General features: G+C 37.6%; 1 protein-coding gene across 6 annotated transcripts in view; it reads left to right on the top strand.

The window, feature by feature from the left end:
• Positions 1-22,576, top strand: part of RALYL (RALY RNA binding protein-like) — a 727,213-nt gene that overhangs the window by 603,382 nt on the left and 101,255 nt on the right. For 5 of the 6 annotated variants that reach the window (XM_011937114.1, XM_011937116.1, XM_011937115.1 and 2 more), the window contains one exon: positions 16,531-16,563. The exons of the other annotated variant lie outside the window; for it this stretch is intronic. In XM_011937114.1, coding sequence (XP_011792504.1) covers positions 16,531-16,563 — 33 coding nt within the window. The remainder of the gene's footprint in view (positions 1-16,530; positions 16,564-22,576) is intronic. 6 annotated transcript variants of the gene reach the window in all.

Below are 22,576 nucleotides of genomic sequence, written 5' to 3'. Positions count from 1 at the left end.
CTGATGATAGTTTCTTTTGCTGTGCAGAAGCTCTTTAGTTTAGTTAGATCCCATTTGTTAATTTTGGCTTTTGTTGCCATTGCTTTTGGTGTTTTCGTCTTGAAGACTTTGCCCATGTCTGTGTCCTGAATGGTATTGCCTAGTTTTTCTCCTAGGGTTTTTATGGTTTTAGGTCGTATGTTTAAGTCCTTAATCCATCTTGAGTTAATTTTTGTATAGGGTGTAAGGAAGGGGTCCAAAACAGCATGTTACTGGTACCAAAACAGATATATAGAGCAATGGAACAGAACAGACATCCACAACCATCTGATCTTTGACAAACCTGCCAAAAACAAGTCATGGGGAAAGGATTTCCTATTTAATAAATGATGTTGAGAAAACTGGATAGCCATATGCAGATAATATTTTTCTTATAACTTTAGTACATAATGTAATTTTTCTTTAAAGAGAATTTTATAACCAAAAAAAGATGTATTTTAAAAATTAGATATTTTCAGTGAAAAATCACAAACTCCATACAAATTACTCATGCAGGCAACAGTGAAGGTTTTGGCGGGGGCGGGCGGTGGGGGGGGGCTCCTGGTGTTGAGCAAAGCCAGTGAAACACATACAGCACTTAATCTTTAGAACCAGACTGCTTTAGTCTCCATGGTTATTAGAAAAGTTAATTTTCTAAAAGGGCAACTTCATTAACATTAGTCTCATAGTTCAGCGCAGTCCAGTGACCCTGTGTGGAGGCACAGTTCCTACTAGAGCTAACTGCAGGAAGTGGCCTGTCAGTCAGTCTAGGCCAGGACAGGATGCGGAGTTCAGTGTGCAGAGCGAAGGGCAAGGAGCAGGATATGGGGGCCAGGAGAGCAGCTGAAGTCATCTAATCTTCAAAAACAAAAAAGTCAAAATATCTGAGCATTTAAGTGGTGCAGTGGAATAAGCAATCAGTAATATGTGCTAAAGGCAGTTCTTCCGACTACAGATTAGTGAGCAGGTAGGAAGACAATGGTGCCTACCTAATAATAACTGCCCCCTCGTATTTAAAGCTGTAATTCAGCTGCTTTGCTGCTGCTTTTAAAGGACATAGTGTGTGTGAGCTAAAAGAGTAATGGAATAAAGTCCAGGTTGTAGCCTTAGTATGCAGAGCGTGGGACATGACAGAAAAACAGGAGATACATGATGTATTCCTAAACTCAGAGAATCTATCAGTGCAGGGCAACGAATGGTAATGAGTCTAAGTTCAGTAAATGTATCAGAATGTACTTTTTAAGAATGTGATACACCAACCAATAGCTGAGTTTGAAAAGGCAACAGAAGATGACCCACAAAATACAGATAATCAAGAGGGAAAAAGCATTTTGAGTTGAATTACTTAGCAATTGTTAAAGGTAGTTTAAATCCTATCTTGCTAAAACTATCTACAACATCAGTGGCAAAGACACTTACAATACTGTGAGAATTCAGGAAGAATTTAAATAGAATTGTAATATAATTTTATGATTTGTTGAAGATTATCTTTTTCTCATTTTTTTCTTTACTCTTTGTTACTCCAACTCAATATAGCAAGTCTCATGTTTAGAGGATTGAAAAAAAATTATATGATCTAATTGAAAATATGGGCTGGGTGTGGTGGTTCACATCTATAATCCCAGTTCTTTGAGAGACTAAAGCAGGCAGATCACTTGAGCCCAGGAGTTCAAGACCAGTTTGGGCAACATGGTGAAACCTGATGTTTACAAAAAATACAAAAATTAGCTAGGTGTGTTCACAGACGCTTGTAATCCCAGCTATTCAAAAGGCTGAGGTGGGAGGATCACTTGAGCCTACTTGTGGTTTGAAGCTCCATGAGCTGTAATCACTCCAGCCAGAGCCACAGAGTGATACCCTGTCTCAAAAAAGAAAAAGAAAAAAAACAAATATGAACTAAATTGAGTATAGAAAAGTTGTAATATTTGGCATAAGTAAATATGAAAGAAGTAAGTAATATCAGGTATCCATTTTAACTGAAAAAGGAAATGTATTATGTTTTTAAAGGTAATGCTAATGAAATAAAAGAAAGACTAGTCTTACAGGTAGGTGAAGCACATGTGGACAGTCAGGTAATAGACAGTCTCACTGGAGAGAGTTGCCATCTGGGGAGCCTGTCAATGCATTATGAGTTTCTTGGTCATACAACAAAGTCCAGAACAAAGCGCCAGTCCTGGAATATTAATTGAAAAAAGCAGGGCAAGCTAGTCAGCTGGTCTCCATGAGGGATTGTGGGGTGCCGGCCATTAGCACTTAAGAGCCAAGACAGCCAAATTTTAGGGACAAACCAAATTCGTGGCAAGAGAGATGAAATGCAAAGTAAATACTTCACATACAGTCAGCCCTGAGGGTCTATGTAGGAAAAATGGAGACTTGCAAAAGAATTTCTGATCCCAGCATTTGGAGCGAATCACTGGATCTGAGGCCTGGAGGGATGACTTATCTCTTAGCTTCTATTAACAGAGTTTGCTCAGGGACTGACCAAATTCAGCCTATATTAAAGATTCTTAATGGATCTAGTGGAGATGGAAACATAAATTTGTGGATGTAGTCATTTTTTCATCAATTAATTATTAAGAAGCCACTGGACATTTTTCCGGGTACTAAGGATACCCCAGTTAATGCTACAAGAAAATCTTTAGCTGAATTAAATTTAAAATAATTTAATTGAGCAAAAAATGATTTGCAAACTGGGCAGCATCTCAAACCAGAGTACATTCAGAGATTCCAGTGCAGTTACATTGTGGAAGAAGATTCATGGACAGAAAAGGGAAAGTGATGTACAGAAAACAGAAGTGAGGTCCAGAAGTAGCGCATTGGTTACAGCTCCATGTTTGCCTTATTTGAACACAGTTTGAACAGCTGACCACCTGTGATTGGCCAGAACTTGGTGACTACCACAAGAGTAAGCTACAGTCTGTTTATAATTTCATTTAGGTTATAATTCACTATGTACTAAGAAACCTTTAGGATGAACATAAAATATGTAAAGAGGCAGCTTTAGGCTAAATTTGATTTATCATAAAGTAGACAAAAATCTCTGACCTTGCCTTCAAGTTTGAGGTAACTAAAGACAAACAAAAGCAAACTAATTATAAATTAGAAGGCAGTAGATGTTATAGAAAAACATCAAGCTAGAAGATTTTGGAAGTAGGAAGATGACAAGTACTGCAATTTTTATAGGGTGCTCAGTGAAGGCTCAGCTGAGAATATGACATTTGAGCAGCTGTGAAGGAGGTGATGAGCAGGCAAAGTGATGCCTGGGGAAAAGCGTTCTAGGTAGAGGGGCTTTGCTAGCAAAGGCCCTAAAGCAGAAGCATTCCCATGTGTTTTAGAAAGCAAGGAGGCCAATGTTTCCAGAGAAAACTCAAACAAAACTTGGGGCCAAGAGGAAATGAGAGGATAATGGCAGAGATGTAAATGGAGGCACCAAATGACAGAAAGCCTCACAGGCCTTTGAAGTACTTCGGGTTTCACTCTGAGTAAAATAAAGAGCCTTTGGAAGGTTTTAAGCAGAAGAGTACCATGATAGAACTTAAATTCTGAAAAGTCACATTAGCCATATATTGACAATGGATTGTGGACAGTGAAGGTAGAATGTGAGAAACCAGGCAGGAGATGGTGATGTGGTTATGTAGTAGCAACTGAGATGTCAAATAAAAATGGTTATGTTACTGATTGATTTTGAAGGTAGTGCCAACAAGATTATTAACAACTTGGAAATGGACTGTGAGAGAAAGAATGGAGCTGAGGATAAACACATTATCTGCTGCTACGTAGCAAGATTTATTAACTTAAAAATTTTTGTCATATTCAGCGATCTGGGCTGAGTTCAGTCAAACAGTTCTGCTCTGTGTGTCCCAGATTGCTTTGGCACTAACAGAGCAAAACAGGAGGGTTCCCTGTCCCCCCTGCCCCCTGCAGGATGTGTGACATGGTATGTCTCCTTCTGTCTGTTCAGCCACGTATGTGTGCACTCAAACCCCTTAAGGGATGGGGAGCATGCAAACAGGCAGGTGCAGAAGCCAAAGCAAGCACCCCCGGGCTCCGGACCCAGGCCAACATCCAGGAAAGGGAGCCTGAGACTCCCGAAGCCCAAGTGGGCATGTGTAAGAGTGCACTCCTTTAAACTTGCCATCTGCAGACAGCGTTAAGTGTTAACTAGCTCAGTGCCCTCTTGGTACCTGGGTCCTTGTCCAGCATCCAGGAAGAATCAGGTACACACAGATTTGAAGGATGAATGCAGGGTTTTATTGAGTCCTGGAGGTGCCTCTCAGCGGAATGAATGGGGAGATGGAAGGGGGATGGAGTGGGAAGATAATCTTCCCTTGGAGTTTGGCCATCCAGCAGCCAATCTCCTCTCCAACTGTCCCCAGCCAAACTCCTCTTGGTGTACGGACGCTTCTTCTCTTCTCTCTGCCGCACCATTCTGCCTTTCTTCTGTTCTTCTGTTTGTCCTTTCATCTCCTCCTGGAACTGGTGGTTTGGAGTTTACATGGGTACTGGATAGGGGGCGTGGCAGGCCAAAAGGCAAGTTTGGGCAGGAAAACAGCAATGCCTTTTCTCATTCAGGGCCATGGGTTTCCAGGCTTAAGGGTGGGGCCTTTGCTGGGGAACCACCGTTTTCTACCCAGTACTTCCCTGTCTCCTGTCTGTATCAACAGCAGGTAAGGTTGGAAGCTGAGGTTGGTAGGAATGACTGTGGGCTGAGCCTTTTTCTCCACATGGTCTCTCCCTGTGGCCAGCTTAGGTTTTATCACATTTGGGTAGCCTGAAAGCAGTTAGAGTTTGTATATAGTGACTGACTTCAAGAGAGAGGAAGAAGCTGTTTATACTCTTCAAACCTGGATTGCAAATTCCAGAATGTCCCATCTGACACATCACATTCTTTTTATAAAAGCAAGTCACAAGGAAATAGACTCCACCTCTTGATAGGTGAGGGGAAGAAACTGTTGATAGCCAGACTGTCTACCAGAGATGTCTCCAAGGTTTTTGGACCAAGCAACTGGACATACGAAGTTGCAGTTAAGTGCAACGGGGAAGACTCACAGAAACTAGAGTAGGCCAAGGTGGGTTATGAGTAAAGATATCACATAAGCAATTGAATATCTAATCTGGAGTTCAGGGGAGAGATCTGGACTGAATGTGTGTATTTGTGAGTCATCAGTATATAGATGGTATTCAAAGCTACAAGACTGGGTGAGAACAGAAAGGGGATAAGAAAAGATAGAAAAGAGAAGAATTCCAAGAACTGAGCTCTACAACACTCTCAAATTTGAAGTCAAGAAGCAAAAGTGACTGGGAAGAAACAACTAGTGAGGTAGTTAGGTTGGGTGGTATGAAACTCAGGGAAGAAAATGTTTCAATAAGAATTAATCATTTGGGTCAACTGCTCTTCAAAGTTCATGTTAACTAATAACTCACCATTGAACTTAGCATTGTGGAGACTATTTGAGACACTGACAAAAACAAACACCACTTTGAATCCGTCAGGTTTGGAGTTATGGCTTGATCCTGCACAATTATCTCAGAGAGCATCCTAGGAGGGGATGTAGAATTATAGACCTATGTCAGTATAAGATAGATACAGCTCTGCAGAGTGGGAGGGATTCTAAGGTGAAGCCAAAATGCAGCCTTGGCAGTCACTTGGAGCTTCCAACCCAATCCAGGAGTAGATAATATTCAATAATCCAGGTAGGTGATTGGTATCACACAATTTTGTCAACATGAGGCAGTTAAAATAATTACATTCTAAAATTAAGTGCCAAGATTTAATTCCTTCAGGGAACAAGGGTCCAGGAGAGGGTGGGAAAGCTTGGTTAGAGAGGGGCTGAGGTTACCAAGACAAAAACTCAGATAAGAAATTAACCAGCCAGACCAATGTGTCACTGGGAAGAGGGAAGAAACACAGCTAAGCAAAACACGTGTAAAAATGAGTTGTTGTCCACCAAGCCTATATCAGACATTAGCTAAGACTTGGTCTGAATGAGTTTCAAGTGTTTTATTAAGAGAAAGGATCAGAGATGGTGAGGTTGAAACTGGGACCTGACGGGTTATGAGAATGTGGGCCACAGGTGAAGAGTATGGAATGGATGGGGGGCAGCAGGGAGAGACATGGAAGGACACACAAGTCAGCTGCTCCTCACAAGCTACTAGTCCAGGGCCTTGAAAACACATAGATTATGTCATTTAGCACCATTTACGCTCCGCACAACTTATTAGGATGGGCAATCAAAAGACTGCAGAGTATTGACTCTTATATCTTCATCTTAAAGTAGAGAAAAAGATAAATGGCATCGGCATTCTGCAAAGAGCAGGACTGAGGATGAAGATCTGAAACTGGATAACTCTGACTGATTACCTCCTTCCCCAGGCTGCACTCTTGACAGAAGGCACAGTTTCTCTGTAGGATTTAACAGCCATTAGCAAGCAACTAAGACAACTGAAAGAGACAGCTGAAAAGCCACATGCTAGTTTTTCTTAAATTTACTTCCCTTTAAAAGTCTGGAACTGAGATGAGCAAATCTTGCTAGATGAAAATAATTAAGTTTCAAAGTATTTCTTTTCAGAAAATCATTTTTCTTAATTTAATAGAAACATCTGCAGAATTGTGTGCACTCCTTTCCAGTGTGAGGGGCAGTAAGGTTAATCCTGGAATCATGTTGGAGAAAGGATGAGACCCCACTCTTTACCCTGGCCAAATATCTACCAGCACCATCCCCACTGCTGCCCCCAAAGCTGTTGGAGCATTTCAATTCTCCTAGGAGAATCTGCTAGTGGTTAATGATCTTTCTTGCCAGGAGGTTGTTTATCCTTCACCTCTATTCCTCTTGCTATAGTTCATTCCTCCCTGTAGAATTATGAAAGAACATTACAGCCCATCCGAGGGAGATGAGCCCTGCAGCCTCAATTTCCAGTGTGGCAAAAGTCATGAGTCTGAGTGTCAGAACTGCCACAGAGATTCTTGGTTGATACCACAGCCATCCATTAACCTGTCCCTGGAGTTAGCAGCCCAGATGGTGGTAACTGCAAATGAAACTTACCAAGGGGCTTGATGATAGCCCTAAGCAGAGATTTCAGTTGAGCATGAAAGCCTTTGAAAAAGATATCACTGGAAATAGAGGAGAAAGCCGCATTTCACTCCAGAGAAATTGATTCCATATAGGAAAATCCCATGGGAATGAAGGAGCCTGGCTGTCTCCTCAACCTTGTAGGTAAATATGATGTTCTTCTAATGATCAACAAATAACATATTAGAAAATAGTACAAATATTCTGAAATATTAAGACTCAATGTCTTAATCAGACCGCCTGAGTTATGACTCTGCTCTGTGACTTTCTAGCTCTAAGAGCCTGGGAAAGTTATTGATTCCTTTCTATCTCCGTTTTGTCATTTATAAAATAGAAATGATAATAACAACTTCATAAGAAAGTTATGAGGATTAAATATGTGAAAATGCTTAAAATAGTGTGTCAAATTCTAAATATTGGCTGTCATACATGGGGCATTAAATATACATTATTATTTGTACACATTAGTTTATGGACTGTATGTCTGGAAATCTAAGTTCCACTGTGGCTTTTATACCTTTTCATTACTTTTGTAGCCTTGAGCAAATTTCTGTACCCTTCCATTAGCACAAGTTGGTAAATACATATTTGGACATAATGCTTTTCCTTTTTCTTCTTATTCCTGTGGCAGACATAGGTTAATTACAGCCCCTTACACCCTGAGGCCTAAGTAGGCTTTAGAATTCATGTCAACATGATGTTCCCAGAAGCCACCATCAATTAGTCAGTTGACATGAAAATTAGAACTGATTTGACCCCCCAGTTTTAGAGCTCACAACCTTTAAAGGAATGTTTATTCCCACTTTCAGCCACCTCAGACTATCCCATCACAGTATCACCCCCACTTTGCCACTAATTTTTCAATGTTGATAGGACATCACAAATGTCTGCATTTGGGATAATCTTTGTGTATTCATCACAACACTACACCCTTTTAAGTAGCCACAGTTGGAGAAGGGATATGGCTGGCATGAGAGTCCACTGTGAGTACACGATTGAGGTCAGTATCCAACAATATCTTGGATTTTTATTCAACCAAAGAGGCTGACTGACAGCATGCTCAGACCTCTTTGTGCAGATGGAGGTGAGGAGGTCAGTGCCTGTACGACCAACCAGTGCTTCTTCCCATTCTGTGCTCCAAGAAGCTTCCTCCTAATAAATATTTTGCTCCCCACAACAAGACCCTAAGAATGTGTCTCCTAGGCATCTTGGCCCAGGTCAGCCAGCACAGAAGGCTGGGATTGTTTTGTTTTGTTCTGTTTTGTTTTTAGGTTAGGGGACAAGAATAACTAAGAGAGTAAGTACCACCGACAGATGCTGATCTTCGGTAGATCTCAGAGAATTCACCCACAGTTATCCATGAGTATTCTTTCCCTGTTACATAAAGAAGACTCTTTATTAGATCTTGAGGCAATAAATGAATTTTTAATAATACTGATAGAATTATGTTATATTTTAATATGCAAAATATTCTGTAAGAAGACACCTAAGAATCACTTACAAGTGCTTATCTTTGATCAGTCATCATCTTTTGCTCCCATTTAACCATTTACCTTGAATAAAAGCTTTTTAAAATCAGAATGCCTTGGAATGATTAAAATGTCATATAGATGTGTTTAGATCACAAATAGTTAAGGATGAGGCATAAACAAAATTTTAAATATCAAAACAAGATTTGTATAATTCTTAAGAAGTATATTAAGTTATTTATAAAATATCATGCTAAATTATTCCATAAATAACAAGCAATCAGTTAACTAAGGAATAACTTACAATGGCCTGGACCACCATCATACCCAGTATGGGGCCAGATAGACTAAATATCTGGCCAGTGTAGCATTTATTGTGTTCTTTGTCCTTTCTTAAGAGTACAGAACAGTGGCTGTATAGACTTTGGAGTTAGGCCTGTGACTGAATTCAGACTCCATCACTTTGCTGTGTGTCTTATTAGTTCGTTTCCTGCTACTATCACAGAATAACACAGACTGGATGATTTATTAAAAATGTAAGTTATTTGGCTCACAGGCCTGGAGACTGAGAAGTCCAAAATCAAGAGGCAGTGTCTAGTGAGGGATTTCTTATTGCATCATAATATGGTGGAAAGCATCACATGGTGAAGAAACACATGCACAAAACAGAAAAAGTGGATCAAATCTACATCTGCGGTAATGACAAAAATCCATTCATGAGGGTAAAGTCCTCATGGCCTAATCATCTTTTAAAGGTCTCACTTTTTACTACCATCACAATAGCAATTAAACTACAACATGAGTTATGGAGAGGACATTCAGATAACAGCACTGTATGGCTTTAAACAAATTACTAGGTTTTTCTGAACTTTAGTTTTCTCATATGCTGTTGTCAAAATTCCATGTGTGAGAGAGCTTGGCAGAGTCCCTGGCACATCGCAAGCTCTGACTCTTGTGATAATTGTTAGACTCCCTCATTGTTTGTGGAAGTGTGGTAGGGACAGACAGAAGACAGCCACACTGTTTTTTTCTACATAAAATATTTGCACCCATGTTGGTCTTTAAAACTCTTTTTGAAATGCATATGAAAATTCCTTTGTAGAAAAAAGTATGCAGTTAAAAAGAAGTCCTCTATTCCCTATTAAGAGATTAATTCATAAAGGGTAGACAGACAAGATTTCAAACATCATTAGATTTGGACACTAGCTTTGGCCTATAAATCGACTTTAGTGGAGAATGTTAACACTTCTCAATTTCTACTCCTTGCTGGCTTGAGTAAGGCACACAGAGCCACTTTCGGAGAGAATCTTCTCTTCTGTATTTACTTTTATCCTACAGAACAGATTGAAAGCCAGTGGCATAGATCCAGGCACAGGTTTTCTCAGTTAGTCAACATTTGGGAAGCACCTGCTATGTGTTGGGTGCCATGCCAGGTACAGGTTAATGCATCTGCCAGAACAGATCTCCTGTCCCCTTCTGAACTTTGCTTCTACACATCTAAGGTCCTGTTAGTGATGCCAAGTAAATAATCTTCCCTCCACCCTTTTCTTCTTATTCTTCACTATCTCTGGGCACACTTATTCTCTCTTATGATTTAATATACTAATTCTGCATTGATAACAGGACTCCTGAATCTATTTCCAGCCGAAACGTCTTACCTGAGTTTCGAGCCCACATTTCCATCTGCTGGCTACTGCATATCTTCTCCAATATATCCCAACATTGTTCATTGATATATAACCACTACACCAACCTATTCCCCAACCTGAACTCTCTTTCTATTAACTGGCCATGAATGCAGGAACAAGGATTCAAGAACTCAGAGATTTAAAAAAAATAGTAATGATGGTTAATATTTATTAAGCATTTGTCCACTATTTAAATTATTTAGTTATCTAATATGTGTAGTTATGTATTTATTTCTCACAATAGTTCTTTGAGATAGGGCTACTATTATTTCCATTTTGTATGTTAAATAATTGAGGCACAAAGAGCAGTCCCTTACTTCTCCAAGGCCACACAGCCAGAGGTGGTAGAGTCATGATTGGAATTAGACAATGTGATTCTAGAACCTGCACACTTAAGCCCTTTGGCACATCCATCTTAAATGTAGGTCAGGGCTTGGGTTGTCATAGCTAAAAAGAATAACTCAGATAATGGTAAGTAGTATCACTGCCTGGAAGTTTTAACTACAAAATTCTGTAAATATAATAGGTGGATATTTTTATAACGTGCTTTGGACTCATGACAAGGCTCTAGTCTTTCAAAAACTTTTGAAATTATTTCTGCAAAAACATGCATATGCCAAAGCACGAGAGAAAAAGCAGGATGAGGGAAAGTAAAATGCCAATGCACCGGGGAAAAAGCAAGATGTCACTCAGACAGTGAGCAATTGGCTCAGCTTGGCTGGAACATGGAGTCTGAAGACTAAAGTGATAGAAGACAAAGGCTGGGAAGGTACACTGTAACCATACTGTGAGCAAACTTTTAGTTATATTAACACTATAAATATAGTAATAAAGTTATATTAGACTGTTTTCTGTAGGCAAAACATGGGACTAGAAGTGAGGGAGCAAGGCAGGGAAGGTTCATCTAACAAAATCATTACTGAGAGCCTCCAATGAAGTAGGCATGATTCTAGGTACTTGAAATACAGTTGGTTTGTACCTCCAAGGAGTGTGCAGTCTTAGGGGAAGCTTGGCAATTACAATGGAAATTTTTAATTCACCATGGTTAAGTGTTACAGAGTCCTATGAAAATAGTTATGAAGTACCACTAACAAATCCATTGTGCCTTATAAGAAAATACTTCCTAGAAACATGCAGAGATTTGTAATAAGGATAATTACACGATTATATTTTATTTTAGCAATTTCATTCTGTTAGTAGATATGGCAATACCAAAGAAATAAGAAGGGAGGTCATTGAAGAGATTAGTGGATCATATAAAACTAGATGATCGCTTGTACTGTGAAAATCAGAATTGAGAGGCAAGTACAGAATCAAGAGGACTTTTGGCAACAGAGACAGCAGAACTAGAAAGGTTGTTGGAAAGGAGTTGATGAGAATGACTCCAGTCTTTCTAGTTTGGTCACTTAAGTGTCTGAGTTTTCCAAGTTAGGGAAAAACAAGGAAGAGCAAAATAAGGGAGGAAGACAGTAAATTTAGTTTGAGATATGTTAGCTTAGAGGCATCTAGGAAGAGAGTAAATTTAGTTTGATATATGTTAGCTTAGAGGCATCTACAATTAGAGATATTTTGTGGGCAGCTATAGCCACCTATCATAAATAGAATGATGCCAAAGATGTAAGTTTTGGAATTTCCAACATCTGAGTCCAGGTGAGCTTTCTCAATAGAGCATAGAAGTATAAAGAGAGACAATGTGACAGTACCTTGAGACACATGTAAACAAAGCAAAAGAAATAAAATAGATGACACATGAACTTTGGAGTCAGAATGTCTGAATTCAAATCCTAGCTCAACCACTTATGAGCTGTGTGACTTTGGACAAGGTATTTAATATGTTTTGGTCTCAGTTTCCTCATCTATAAAATGAGAACTACTTCAGATTGTATCATGATGTTTAAATAAATTAGTGTTTATAAAGAATGTAGAATAATACCTGGCATTCAGTAAATACAATTTAGTTTTTATTAAATAAAAAGTATTATAATTCATTTAGCTCCAAATATTGACCTTCATTCTGTGTGCTATTTTATTTCTCCACTATGTCTAATTTTTCTGAAGCCTGTCGTTTGTTTATCTTATTCTACTCCTAATTCTAGTGGGTCCTGAATGAAGTATTATTAAATTTACTACCTATTTCACAAGAAAAGTAAATCTTAGGAAAGATAAAAATCAATCCCTTTCTTCATGAAACAATTACCTTGTAAAAAAAAGTCTTAGAAAAGTTCTCTCTAGGCATATCACAATGTAATCATCTATTTCTACAGATTAAATTGATAAATAATTTTCTACAAAGGAATATTTCTCCTAGAAGTTTCTTTCTTTTACCTTTTTTTTCATTTTTCGGGACCAATACTACTAAAGTGTTCTATTCATACATTCCAAGCAGTTTCAGACTTTAGAGTTAACAACCTGTTTTTGGTATGGTCGTGACCATCAGGATCCACTCTGCCAAGAACTGTGCTAGATACTCTAAATAGAAAATCTCATATTCTTCCCCAAACTCCTTGAGTTGGCTATGATGTTTGCTATATAATTGAGAAAAATGAGGTTAGTCAGAGTCCCTGAATCATCTCAAGCCTAGGGAAGCTGCCTCAATGTAGTGAACAACAACTGAGCAGTTGGTTTCAAAGCAGAGCATCATTCAACACAGGCCAGTTGTCTCTCCGCTCTGCAGTGTGTCATCATTTTGAGGATGAGACAAAAGGTAGAATGGCCTGATGGTGGCACCCACCAAGATTTCTTGCCCTATTTCACCACAGAAGACACTTGGGAGTCCTGGTACCTTGGACTTATCATCTATGGCTTGGAGAAGTCAATGGCCAATAATCTTTTCTTTCGGCTCAGTTCATGAACCATCAGCAACATTCTCCCCTCTAGACCCACCAGGAGACTTAACACAAAACTGTTGGAAGTCTCTTCTCTAAACATGGTACAGGTTTAACATTCTTACCAGTCTTATTGAGACTCTAAGCTCAGTTTTTAATTGAATAATATTGTTCAGAGAATATGTCATAGTGATGGTGATGATAAGTATTACCTCAGAGATGGACTTGTCCCTGTAAAGTGAAGGTTTCAGGATCAGCTTTAAGAAGGAGTTAGATTGAGATAAATGTAAATGATAAATAGATCGTGCATGGGAAAAAAACAGTATTCTGGTATAGAAATATAATGCTAAGTATACCAAAGCAAAGCCAAATCAGATGTGTCTGGACAATACTTAGTTTTTCTGGAATGAAGTGTTTAGTAAGAGAAGCAATAAAAAACAATATGGAAAACTAGTGAGGACATGTTTGTGAAGATCTTAAAAGTTTGGGTACCATCTTATGATTAATGAAATCAAGAAAGGTGGTGACATGAAAACAACATTTCAGGTGAATATGTTGGCAGGATCAGAGGTTGAAATGGTGATGTAGAGAAGAAATTCAAATTATTCTGAATTTCTAAATCTGGGAAAATATCTTGATATGTATTAAAAGTAAAGAAAGCCTGTTTTAGGAAGTTGTTTCCAATTCCTTCCAACAAAATAGTATCTCACACACTGACATACTTTTTCTATAAAGGCCAGATAGTAAATATTTTAGGGTTTTGGACATGCAGTTTCTGCCACAACTACTCAACTTGTTGCCATAGCACAAAGCAGCCTTAAACAATATGTTAATGAAGTCACATGGCTCTGTTTCAGTAAGCTTTACTTATGGACACTGAAGTTTCAATTTCATGTAATTTTCATGTGTCACAAAATATTACTCTTATTTTGATATTTTCCAGCTACTTTAAAATGTAAAAACCATTCTTAGCTTGGGACCATACATAATCAGGAGAAAAGGATTTGGCCACAGTTTGCAAACTCTTGGTTTATAGAACATCATCAGAACTTTCAATCCAACATCATTTTGAAAACTTGAATTTTCTTCTGAAGCCTTCTCTTGAGCATTTGGAAGGAGCTGGCTGAAGTGGGCTTGAAGTGGTAGGAGAAGGGGACAACTATTAATAACTTAGTCAGTCAGACTAATCATACTAACCACAGGGGGCAGTAGGACAACCAACATGTGTCCCTGTATGCTCTAATCCAACAGTTGCTTGTCTGAAACCTTCAAAAAAAAAAAAAAAACAGAGAGAGAGAGAGAGAAATAAATCAAGAAATACTTCTGCAAACACATTCTGAACTCAGTATTTTGATAATTGCAGACGGAAAATCAAAACTGGTGGGCTTTGCTTTTATTCAAGTTGCTTATGCTACCCTAAAGTGGTACAATGCAGTACTTGCCCAAAGGGAGTGACTGGCAGCATTGATGGAAGCTTAGTGTGAGAGCAGTGTGTAAAGTTGAAGAGACTTTGAACAAAGAATTCTGGAGAGACTAACTAGGCTGGGGTAACTAATGAAAACCAGCCTGGGAATGGAATGCAGAGGACATGAGAGTCCCAAAGGAAAAATTGATGGGACTTGCTAACTACTGAGACATGGTGGCTGAAAAAAGAGAGAGGAGAAAGATATAAAATGTTTTAAAATATTCTCATTACATTATTCAGTGCCACTAAGAATCACATAGCAGTGAGAGGCAAGGGGGACGATGTACTGTGTAGAAAATGGGGAACATAGGAGGCTGGAGCGTAGCACTTCACAGAAGCAAATCACACACATACACTAATGTCTGATAAATGGTAAGCTGAAATTATTGGCAAACACAGAGAGAAGGGATCCCATCAATGCCCACATGCTATCTTTATTTCAAGTATTATCAGGTGGAAAATAAAGTGGTATCATTATGGTGTTGATGGTCAAAATATGTGAACAATCTCCTGCATCATATTATATAGAATCCCCCTCATTTGTTCAAGGTAATTTCCTTTTGATCACATGGCACTGGTCATGTCTTATAAAGCAAATATATCCAAACATTTTTCGTTACTTATCTTTAGCTTTTCCCTCTCTAGTTCTGTTTGCTTATGTAGATCACAAATGTATGAGAAAAACAAACACAAGGCAATTAATGTACCTACAGTTAGAGATGTGAATAATACTGGAATTCAGAAAAGGAAAGGTTACGTAAACAAATCTCTCCAAACTCTTAGCACCAGCTATTGGTTTTATCTGCTTCTACCCTACCTAGAGCTGTCCAAAGGGATTGCTAAGGCACTTGCTCCCTAAAAAATGTCCCTTTCCTGCTATTATGATTCACCCAAAGCAGCATGGTATATGGTAGAGATGCATGTCAGCTCTGCCTATAAATGCATAAAGGCCTATTTCTCATAAGCAATTTTTTTACATATACAGAATGAAATAGAGACAAAAAAGTAATTACTGCCTTCATTGTTTGGACTCACATTTATAAAAATAAATTTTTAGCCTAATTCTAAGATAGTCATTTCAATTGTGCTTCTTAAAAATCTTAAACACCAGAATTTAGTTAAAAATATCTTCAATTTGCCTACATTTAACCCTTACTTGTATCTTAAGAAACCTATAATGAAACTAGTGTGGCCAAAATACATTTACCAACAGGTTTCCTTAATTATTATCTAGGAACTATTTAGAAGTGGATTATTTCCTCATTTACTTACATTTTGTAAAAAAAAAAAAAAAAAAAAAAAAAGGAAAGTTAATTTATGAAGTTAGAAAAGTAGCTGGAAGAAGCCTAACCCATTTTATAATGAAAAAAATAAGACACAGAATATGTTTTAAAGTGGCTTTCTCAAATGAACCACAATCTTCAGGATTAGACTTTCCCTTTGAGATACTGAGGTACCCAGTTTTTAGAAGACACAAAGGAGGCTGAAGAACCCAAATTTGTGATCTGACACTACCCCCACCCTAAGCGGTATTAAGACCAATAAATAACTATATATGGTATGCTGCTTCTGTCTTCGGAGTAAATCAGTTATTCAGCTAACATGTAACAAGTACATTATAAATTATTTCACTATTACAACCACCACAAATAGATATATAGAAACTTCTACAAACACATTACCATGAATAAAGAAAATGGGTAGATACAGAGAATGCAATCAGAATTAAACTAATACTATGATCATCTTAATATATCAGTTAAATGTTACGTCCTCATTCCAAGACTCTCTCATTTTATGTAGCTTCTGCATTAATCCAGCTGCAAATTTACTTAGTCCAGATTAGGTCTTAATGTATTATTTATAGCTTTTTACTGGTGCTGCATTATGCATTTTCATCCAAAAAAATATAATTTTGTCAGGTTCATGTAAAAACAATTTTTGAATATACAGCAAATTGTTATATTAAAAGAAAATTTTCATATTTTTTCATAGACTTGAATCAAAGGAACCTTTCCTGTCTGTTGGGTAAGTATGTATTTAAATACTTTATAAGTATTAATTATTTAATTCAAATTACCAAGAATTTCTGAGATGGTATTTTCAGTCATTTAACCTCATATTCATAATCATAACATATCATTGCATGCAACGTTGGTATCTATGATTTATAAAGACTTAACTAAAATGCTCCCTAGGTTGTATTGTGACCTTAGAAATGCAGCTAATGAATGTGTATGAAATCCTGTATCTTCCATAAAGCCTAAACAAGGTACACAGCGATCATCCATATTCTCTTCATGCAAAAATATACTCACGTAGGTCCTAAAAATTCCTCTGAGCCACAGCTTCACCATTCCAAGCCTGTGTACGCATTGCTATACTCCGTTTCTTTTCAATCTATTCTATTCACTGTTTCTTCACCCCCTTCCCTAAGTCTGTCTTCACAATCAATATCTATCTTTTCTCCTTAGCTCTCATTTCACTTTAATTTCTCCAGCTCACTCACATTGACGGCTTCTCTGCACCCAAAGCTGAGGAACCCTCAGGCAAATTTAGATAAGACGAATGCTTGCCTGCTCTGACGGTATCCTTCTTAGTCAGAAAACATATCTTAAGAATAATATATTGTTGGCCGGGCGCGGTGGCTCATGCCTGTAATCCTAGCACTTTGGGAGGTGAGCAGATCACCTGAGGTCAGGATCTCAAGACCAGCCTGGCCAACATGGTGAAACTCTGTCTCTACTAAAAATACAAAAAGTAGCTGGACATGGTGGCATACACCTGTAATCCCAGCTACTTGGGAGGCAGGAAAATTGCCTGAACCTGGGAGGCGGAAGTTGCAGTGAGCCAAGATTGCACCACTGCACTCCAGCCTGGGTGACAGAACAAGACTCTGTCTCAAAAAGTAATAGTAATAAAATAATAATAATAATAATATGTTGTTTACATGAGTGCACATGTTCTATTTTTAGGCATTTCAAACTAATTAAGAATAAGCAATGTTGTTTGTATCTGATCAAATACTCCTTTGACTAATATATTAAAGTGTATTATGAAAGGACTTTTGCACCATCAATATCATAGATGATATTGTATCAAAAAGTGGTGAAAAATGTGATGTCTTTCCTACAGAAATTGTGCTATATTTGATGAGGGAAAAAAAAATGTCATATATAGGCAGCCACAATATTGATACTTAATGACCAGAAACATGGAATGGGGTTAGATTTTTAAGTGACCAGATCAATTTTCTTTTATTACTTTGTACATGGCCATTGAATATTTCTATCACTCATTCAACAACATGGTTCCCAATTCCTTTCTACTCTTCATGAAAGCTTTTCAGAAAGCCACTCAAATCATGGAAATCAAAATAATTGTTAGGGGATGTGGAAGACAAAAAATGGAATATATATATTTATTTGAAGACTACATGGAAAATGAAAGGTCGAGTTGGTCTGGCCCAAAAAAGGTAATAAAGCATGCTTTTTTCCCTACATTGATCATCAGCTCCTATTGTTAAAAATCTCTACACCTGAAGAAATCTTTTAGTTTGAATGCATATGTATCTGCCCTCAAGTCAAAAGGCCTGAAATAGCTTCTCTTCACGCCTCACTTCATGCAGTTTCTGTGCAGCCTTTACTGTTCTGGTTATTCTGAGATGAAATTCCTTTTTTATTGCATACTTCTGTTTTAAAAGGCAGACCCTAAGTAATCTTTGTTTTAACTTTTCAAGAGTTTAGCACTGAGTATTAGAACCCTGAGAAAAACTTCCCCCAAAAAATAATAATAATGTATCACTCAGCAAATGCTCAAAGTGGGAAAATTAGCATGGCACACATAAGATATTGCTTATGTCTTAAAAGTGTGTGAAAGGGAACCCAAATGATTCTGCTGAATGGATATTTTAATTTATAGCTAAATGTTTCCATTCCCTAAAGAAAATTATTTTAAATAAGATTGTCCAAAAGTATGTATGCTAAGGTGGGCGACTCACTTGAGTTCAGGAGTTTGAGACCAGGCTGGACAACATGGTGAAACGTCATCTCTACAAAAAAATACAAAAATTAGCTGGCCGTGGTGCCATGCCTGTAGTCCTAGCCACCTGGGAGCTAAGGCAGGAGAATCATTTGAGCCCAGGAGGTTGAGGCTACAATGAACCAAGATCACACCACTTCACTACAGCGTAGGGAACAGAGTGAGACCCTGTCTCAAAAAAATAAAAGTATGTATGTGTCTCTCTCCTACCTTGTTCAGTGAGAAGATGGACAGAAGTGAATCAGTGGACACATATAAGCATACTAGGCACAAGGCAGTCTACTCATAAGTACCATTATTCAAATATATGACTTTTTTGTTCTCTCGAAGTTATTTTTTATAAGTAAATGTTTTCTTATTTTTTCCTGGTGCTTTATACCCATTTCTTTTTTTCCACAAGTTATTGGGGTATAGGTGATATTTGACTACATGAGTAAGTTCTTTAGTGGTAATTGGTGAAATTTTGGTACACCCATCCCCCAAGCAGTATACACTGCATCATATTTGTAGCTTTTTATCCCTCACCCCACTCCCAACCTTCCCCCCCACCAAGTCCCCAAAGTCCATTGTATTGTTCTTATGCTTTTCCATCTTCATAGCTTAGCTCCCACTTATCAGTGAACACATACGATGTTTGCTTTTCCATTCCTGAGTTACTTCACTTAGAATAATAGTCTCCAGTCTCATCCAGGTTATTGCAAATGCCATTAATTCATTTCATTTTATGGCTGCTTAGTATTCCATCATATAAATATATACCACAATTTCTTTATCCACTCTTTGATTGATTGGCATTTGGGTTGGTTCCATGATTCTGCAATTGTGAATTCTGCTGCTATAAACATGCATGTGCAAGTACCTTTTTCATATAATGACTTCTTTTCCTCTGGATCAATACCCAGTAGTGAGATTGCTGGATCAAATGGTAGTTCTACTGTTAGTTCTTTAAGGAATCTGTACACTGTTTTCCATAGTGGTTGCACTAGTTTACATTCCCACCAGCAGTGTAGAAGTGTTCCCTGTTCACTGCATCCACTCCACCATCTACTGTGTTTTGATTTTTTGATTATGGTCGTTCTTGCAGAAGTAAGGTAGTATTGCATTGTGGTTTTGATTTGCATTCCCCTGATCATTAGTGATGCTGATCATTTTTTCATGTTTCTTGGCCCTTTGTATATCTTCATTTGAATACTGTCTATTCATGTCATTAACCCACTTTTTGATGGGCTGTTTGTATTTTTCTTACTGATTTGATTGAGTTCATTGTAGATTCTGGATATTAGTCCTTTGTCAGATGTATAGATTGTGAAGATTTTCTCCCACTCTGTGGGTTGTCTGTTCACTCTGCTGACTATTCCTTTTGCCATGCAAAAGCTCTTTAGTTTAATTAAGTCTTAACTATTTATCTTTGTTTTTATTGAATTTGCTTTTGGGTTCTTCGTCATGAAATCTAGGCCAATGTCTATAAGGTTTTTTCCAATGTTATCTTCTAGAATGTTTATAGTTTCAGGTCTCAGATTTAAGTCTTTAATCCATCTTGAGTTGATTTGTGTATAAAGTGAGAGAGGAGGATCCAGTTTCATTCTCCTACATGTGGCTTGCCAATTATCCCAGTACTATTTGTTAAATAGGGTGTCCTTTTCCCCACTTTATATTTTTGCTTGCTTTGTCGAAGATCATTTGGCTGTAAGTATTTGGGTTTATTTCTGGGTTCTCTTCTCTGTTCCATTGGTCTATGTGCCTATTTTTATATCAGTACCATGCTGTTTTGGTGACTATTGCCTTATAATATAGTATGAAATCAGGTAGTGTGATGCCTCCAGATTTGTTCTTTTTGCTTAGTCTCGTTTTGGCTATGCGGGCTCTTTTTTGGTTCCATATGAATTTTAGAATTGTTTTTTCTAATTATGTGAAGAATGATGGTGGTATTTTGATGAGGATTGCATTGAATTTGTAGACTGCTTTTGGCAGTGTGGTCATTTTCACAATATTGATTCTACCCATCCATGAGCATGGGAAGTGTTTCCATTTGTTTGTGTCGTCTGTGGTCTCTTTCAGCAGTGTTTTGTAGTTTTCCTTGTAGAGGTTTTTTGACTCCTTGATTAGGTATATTCCTAAGTATTTTAAATTTTTTTGCAACCATTGTAATGTGGGTTGCATTTTCTATTTGATTCTTAGGTTGGTCGCTGTTGGTGTGTAGCAGAGCTACTGATTTGTGTACGTTAATCTTGTATCCAGAAACCTTGTTGAATTCTTTTATCAGTTCTAGGAGCTTTATGGAGGAGTCTCTAGGGTTTTCAAGAAAAACAATCATATTGTTAGCAAAAACAGTGACAGTGTTACTTCCTCTTTACCGATTTATATGCCTTTTATTTCTTTCTCTTGTCTAGTTGCTCTGGCTAGGACTTCCAGTGCTATGTGAAGAGGAGTGGTGAGAGTGGGCATCCTTTTCTTGTTTCAGTTCTCAGAGGGAATGCTTTTAACTTTTCCCCATTCAGTATTATGTTGCCTGTGGGTTTTTCATAGATGGCTTTTATTACATTGAGGGATGAGAGTTTTAACCATAAAAGGATGCTGGATTTTGTCGAATGCTTTTTCTGCATCTATTGAGGTTATCATGTGATTTTTATTTTTAATTATCTTTATGTGGTATATCACATTTATTGACTTGCATATGTTAAACCATCCCTGCATCCCTGGTATGAAACTTATTTGATCATGGTGGGTTATCTTTTTGATATGTTATTGGATTCCATTAGCTAGTATTTTGTTAAGGATTTTAGCATTCTATGTTTATCAAGGATATTGGTCTGTAGTTTCTTTTTTGATTATGTCCTTTCCTGGTTTTGGTATTAGGGTGATGCTGGCTACATAGAATAAATTAGGGAGGGTTTCTTCTTTCTCTGTCTTGTGGAATAGTGTCAAAAGATTGGTACCAATTCTTCTTTGAATGTCTGGTAGAATTCTGCTGTGAATCCATCCGGTCCTGGACATTTTTTTGGTTGTTAATTTTTAAATTACCATTTCAATCTCCCTGCTTGTTGTTGGTCTGTTCAGGGTATCTAATTCTTCCTGATTTAAGCCAAGAGGATTGTATTTTTTTCAGGAATTTATCCATCTCTTCTAGGTTTTCTAGTTTATGTGCATAAAGGTGTTCATAGTAGCGTTGGATGATCTTTTGTATTTCAGTGGTGTCAGTTGTAATACCTCCTGTTTCATTTCTTAATGAGGTTATTTGGATTTTCTCTCTTCTTTTCTTGGTTAATTTTGTTAATGGTCTATTAATTGTATTTATCTTTCCAAAGAACTAGCTTTTTGTTTCATTTGTCTTTTGTATTGTTTCTTATTTCAATTTTATTTAGTTCTGTTCTGATCTTGGTTATTTCCTTTCTTCTACTGGGTTTGTTTTAGTTTTGGTTTGTTCTTGTTTCTCTTGTTCCTTGAGGTGTGACCTTAGAATGTTAGTTTGTGCTCTTTTAGTCTTTTTGATGTAGGCATTTAGGGCTATGAACTTTCCTTTTAGCACCATCTTTGCTGTATCCCAGAGGTTTTGATAGGTTGTGTCATTATTGTCGTTCAGTTCAAATAATTTTTAAATTTCCATCTTAATTTTGTTTTTGGCTCAATGCTCATTCAGGAGCAGGCTATTTAATTTCAATATATTTGCATGGTTTTGAAGATTCCTTTTGGAGTTGATTTCCACTTTTATTCCACTGTGGTCTGAGAGAGTGCTTGATGTAATTTCAATTTTCTGAAATTTATTGAGGCTCATTTTATGGCCTGTCATATGGTCTATTTTAGAGAAAGTCCCATGCACTCTGTTGAATAGAATGTGTATTCTGGAGTTGTTTGATGAAATGTTCTGTATATATCTGTTAAGTCCATTTGTTCCAAGGTATAGTCTAAATCCATTGTTTCTTTGTTGACTTTCTGTCTTGATGACCTGTCTAGTGCTGTCAGTGGAGTACTGAAGTTCCCCACTATTACTGTGTTGCTGTCT

The sequence above is a fragment of the Colobus angolensis genome, unplaced genomic scaffold (assembly GCF_000951035.1).
Source record: "Colobus angolensis palliatus isolate OR3802 unplaced genomic scaffold, Cang.pa_1.0 Scaffold16, whole genome shotgun sequence".
NCBI lineage: Eukaryota > Metazoa > Chordata > Mammalia > Primates > Cercopithecidae > Colobus > Colobus angolensis.
This window is presented reverse-complemented; position numbering and strand designations above follow the sequence as displayed.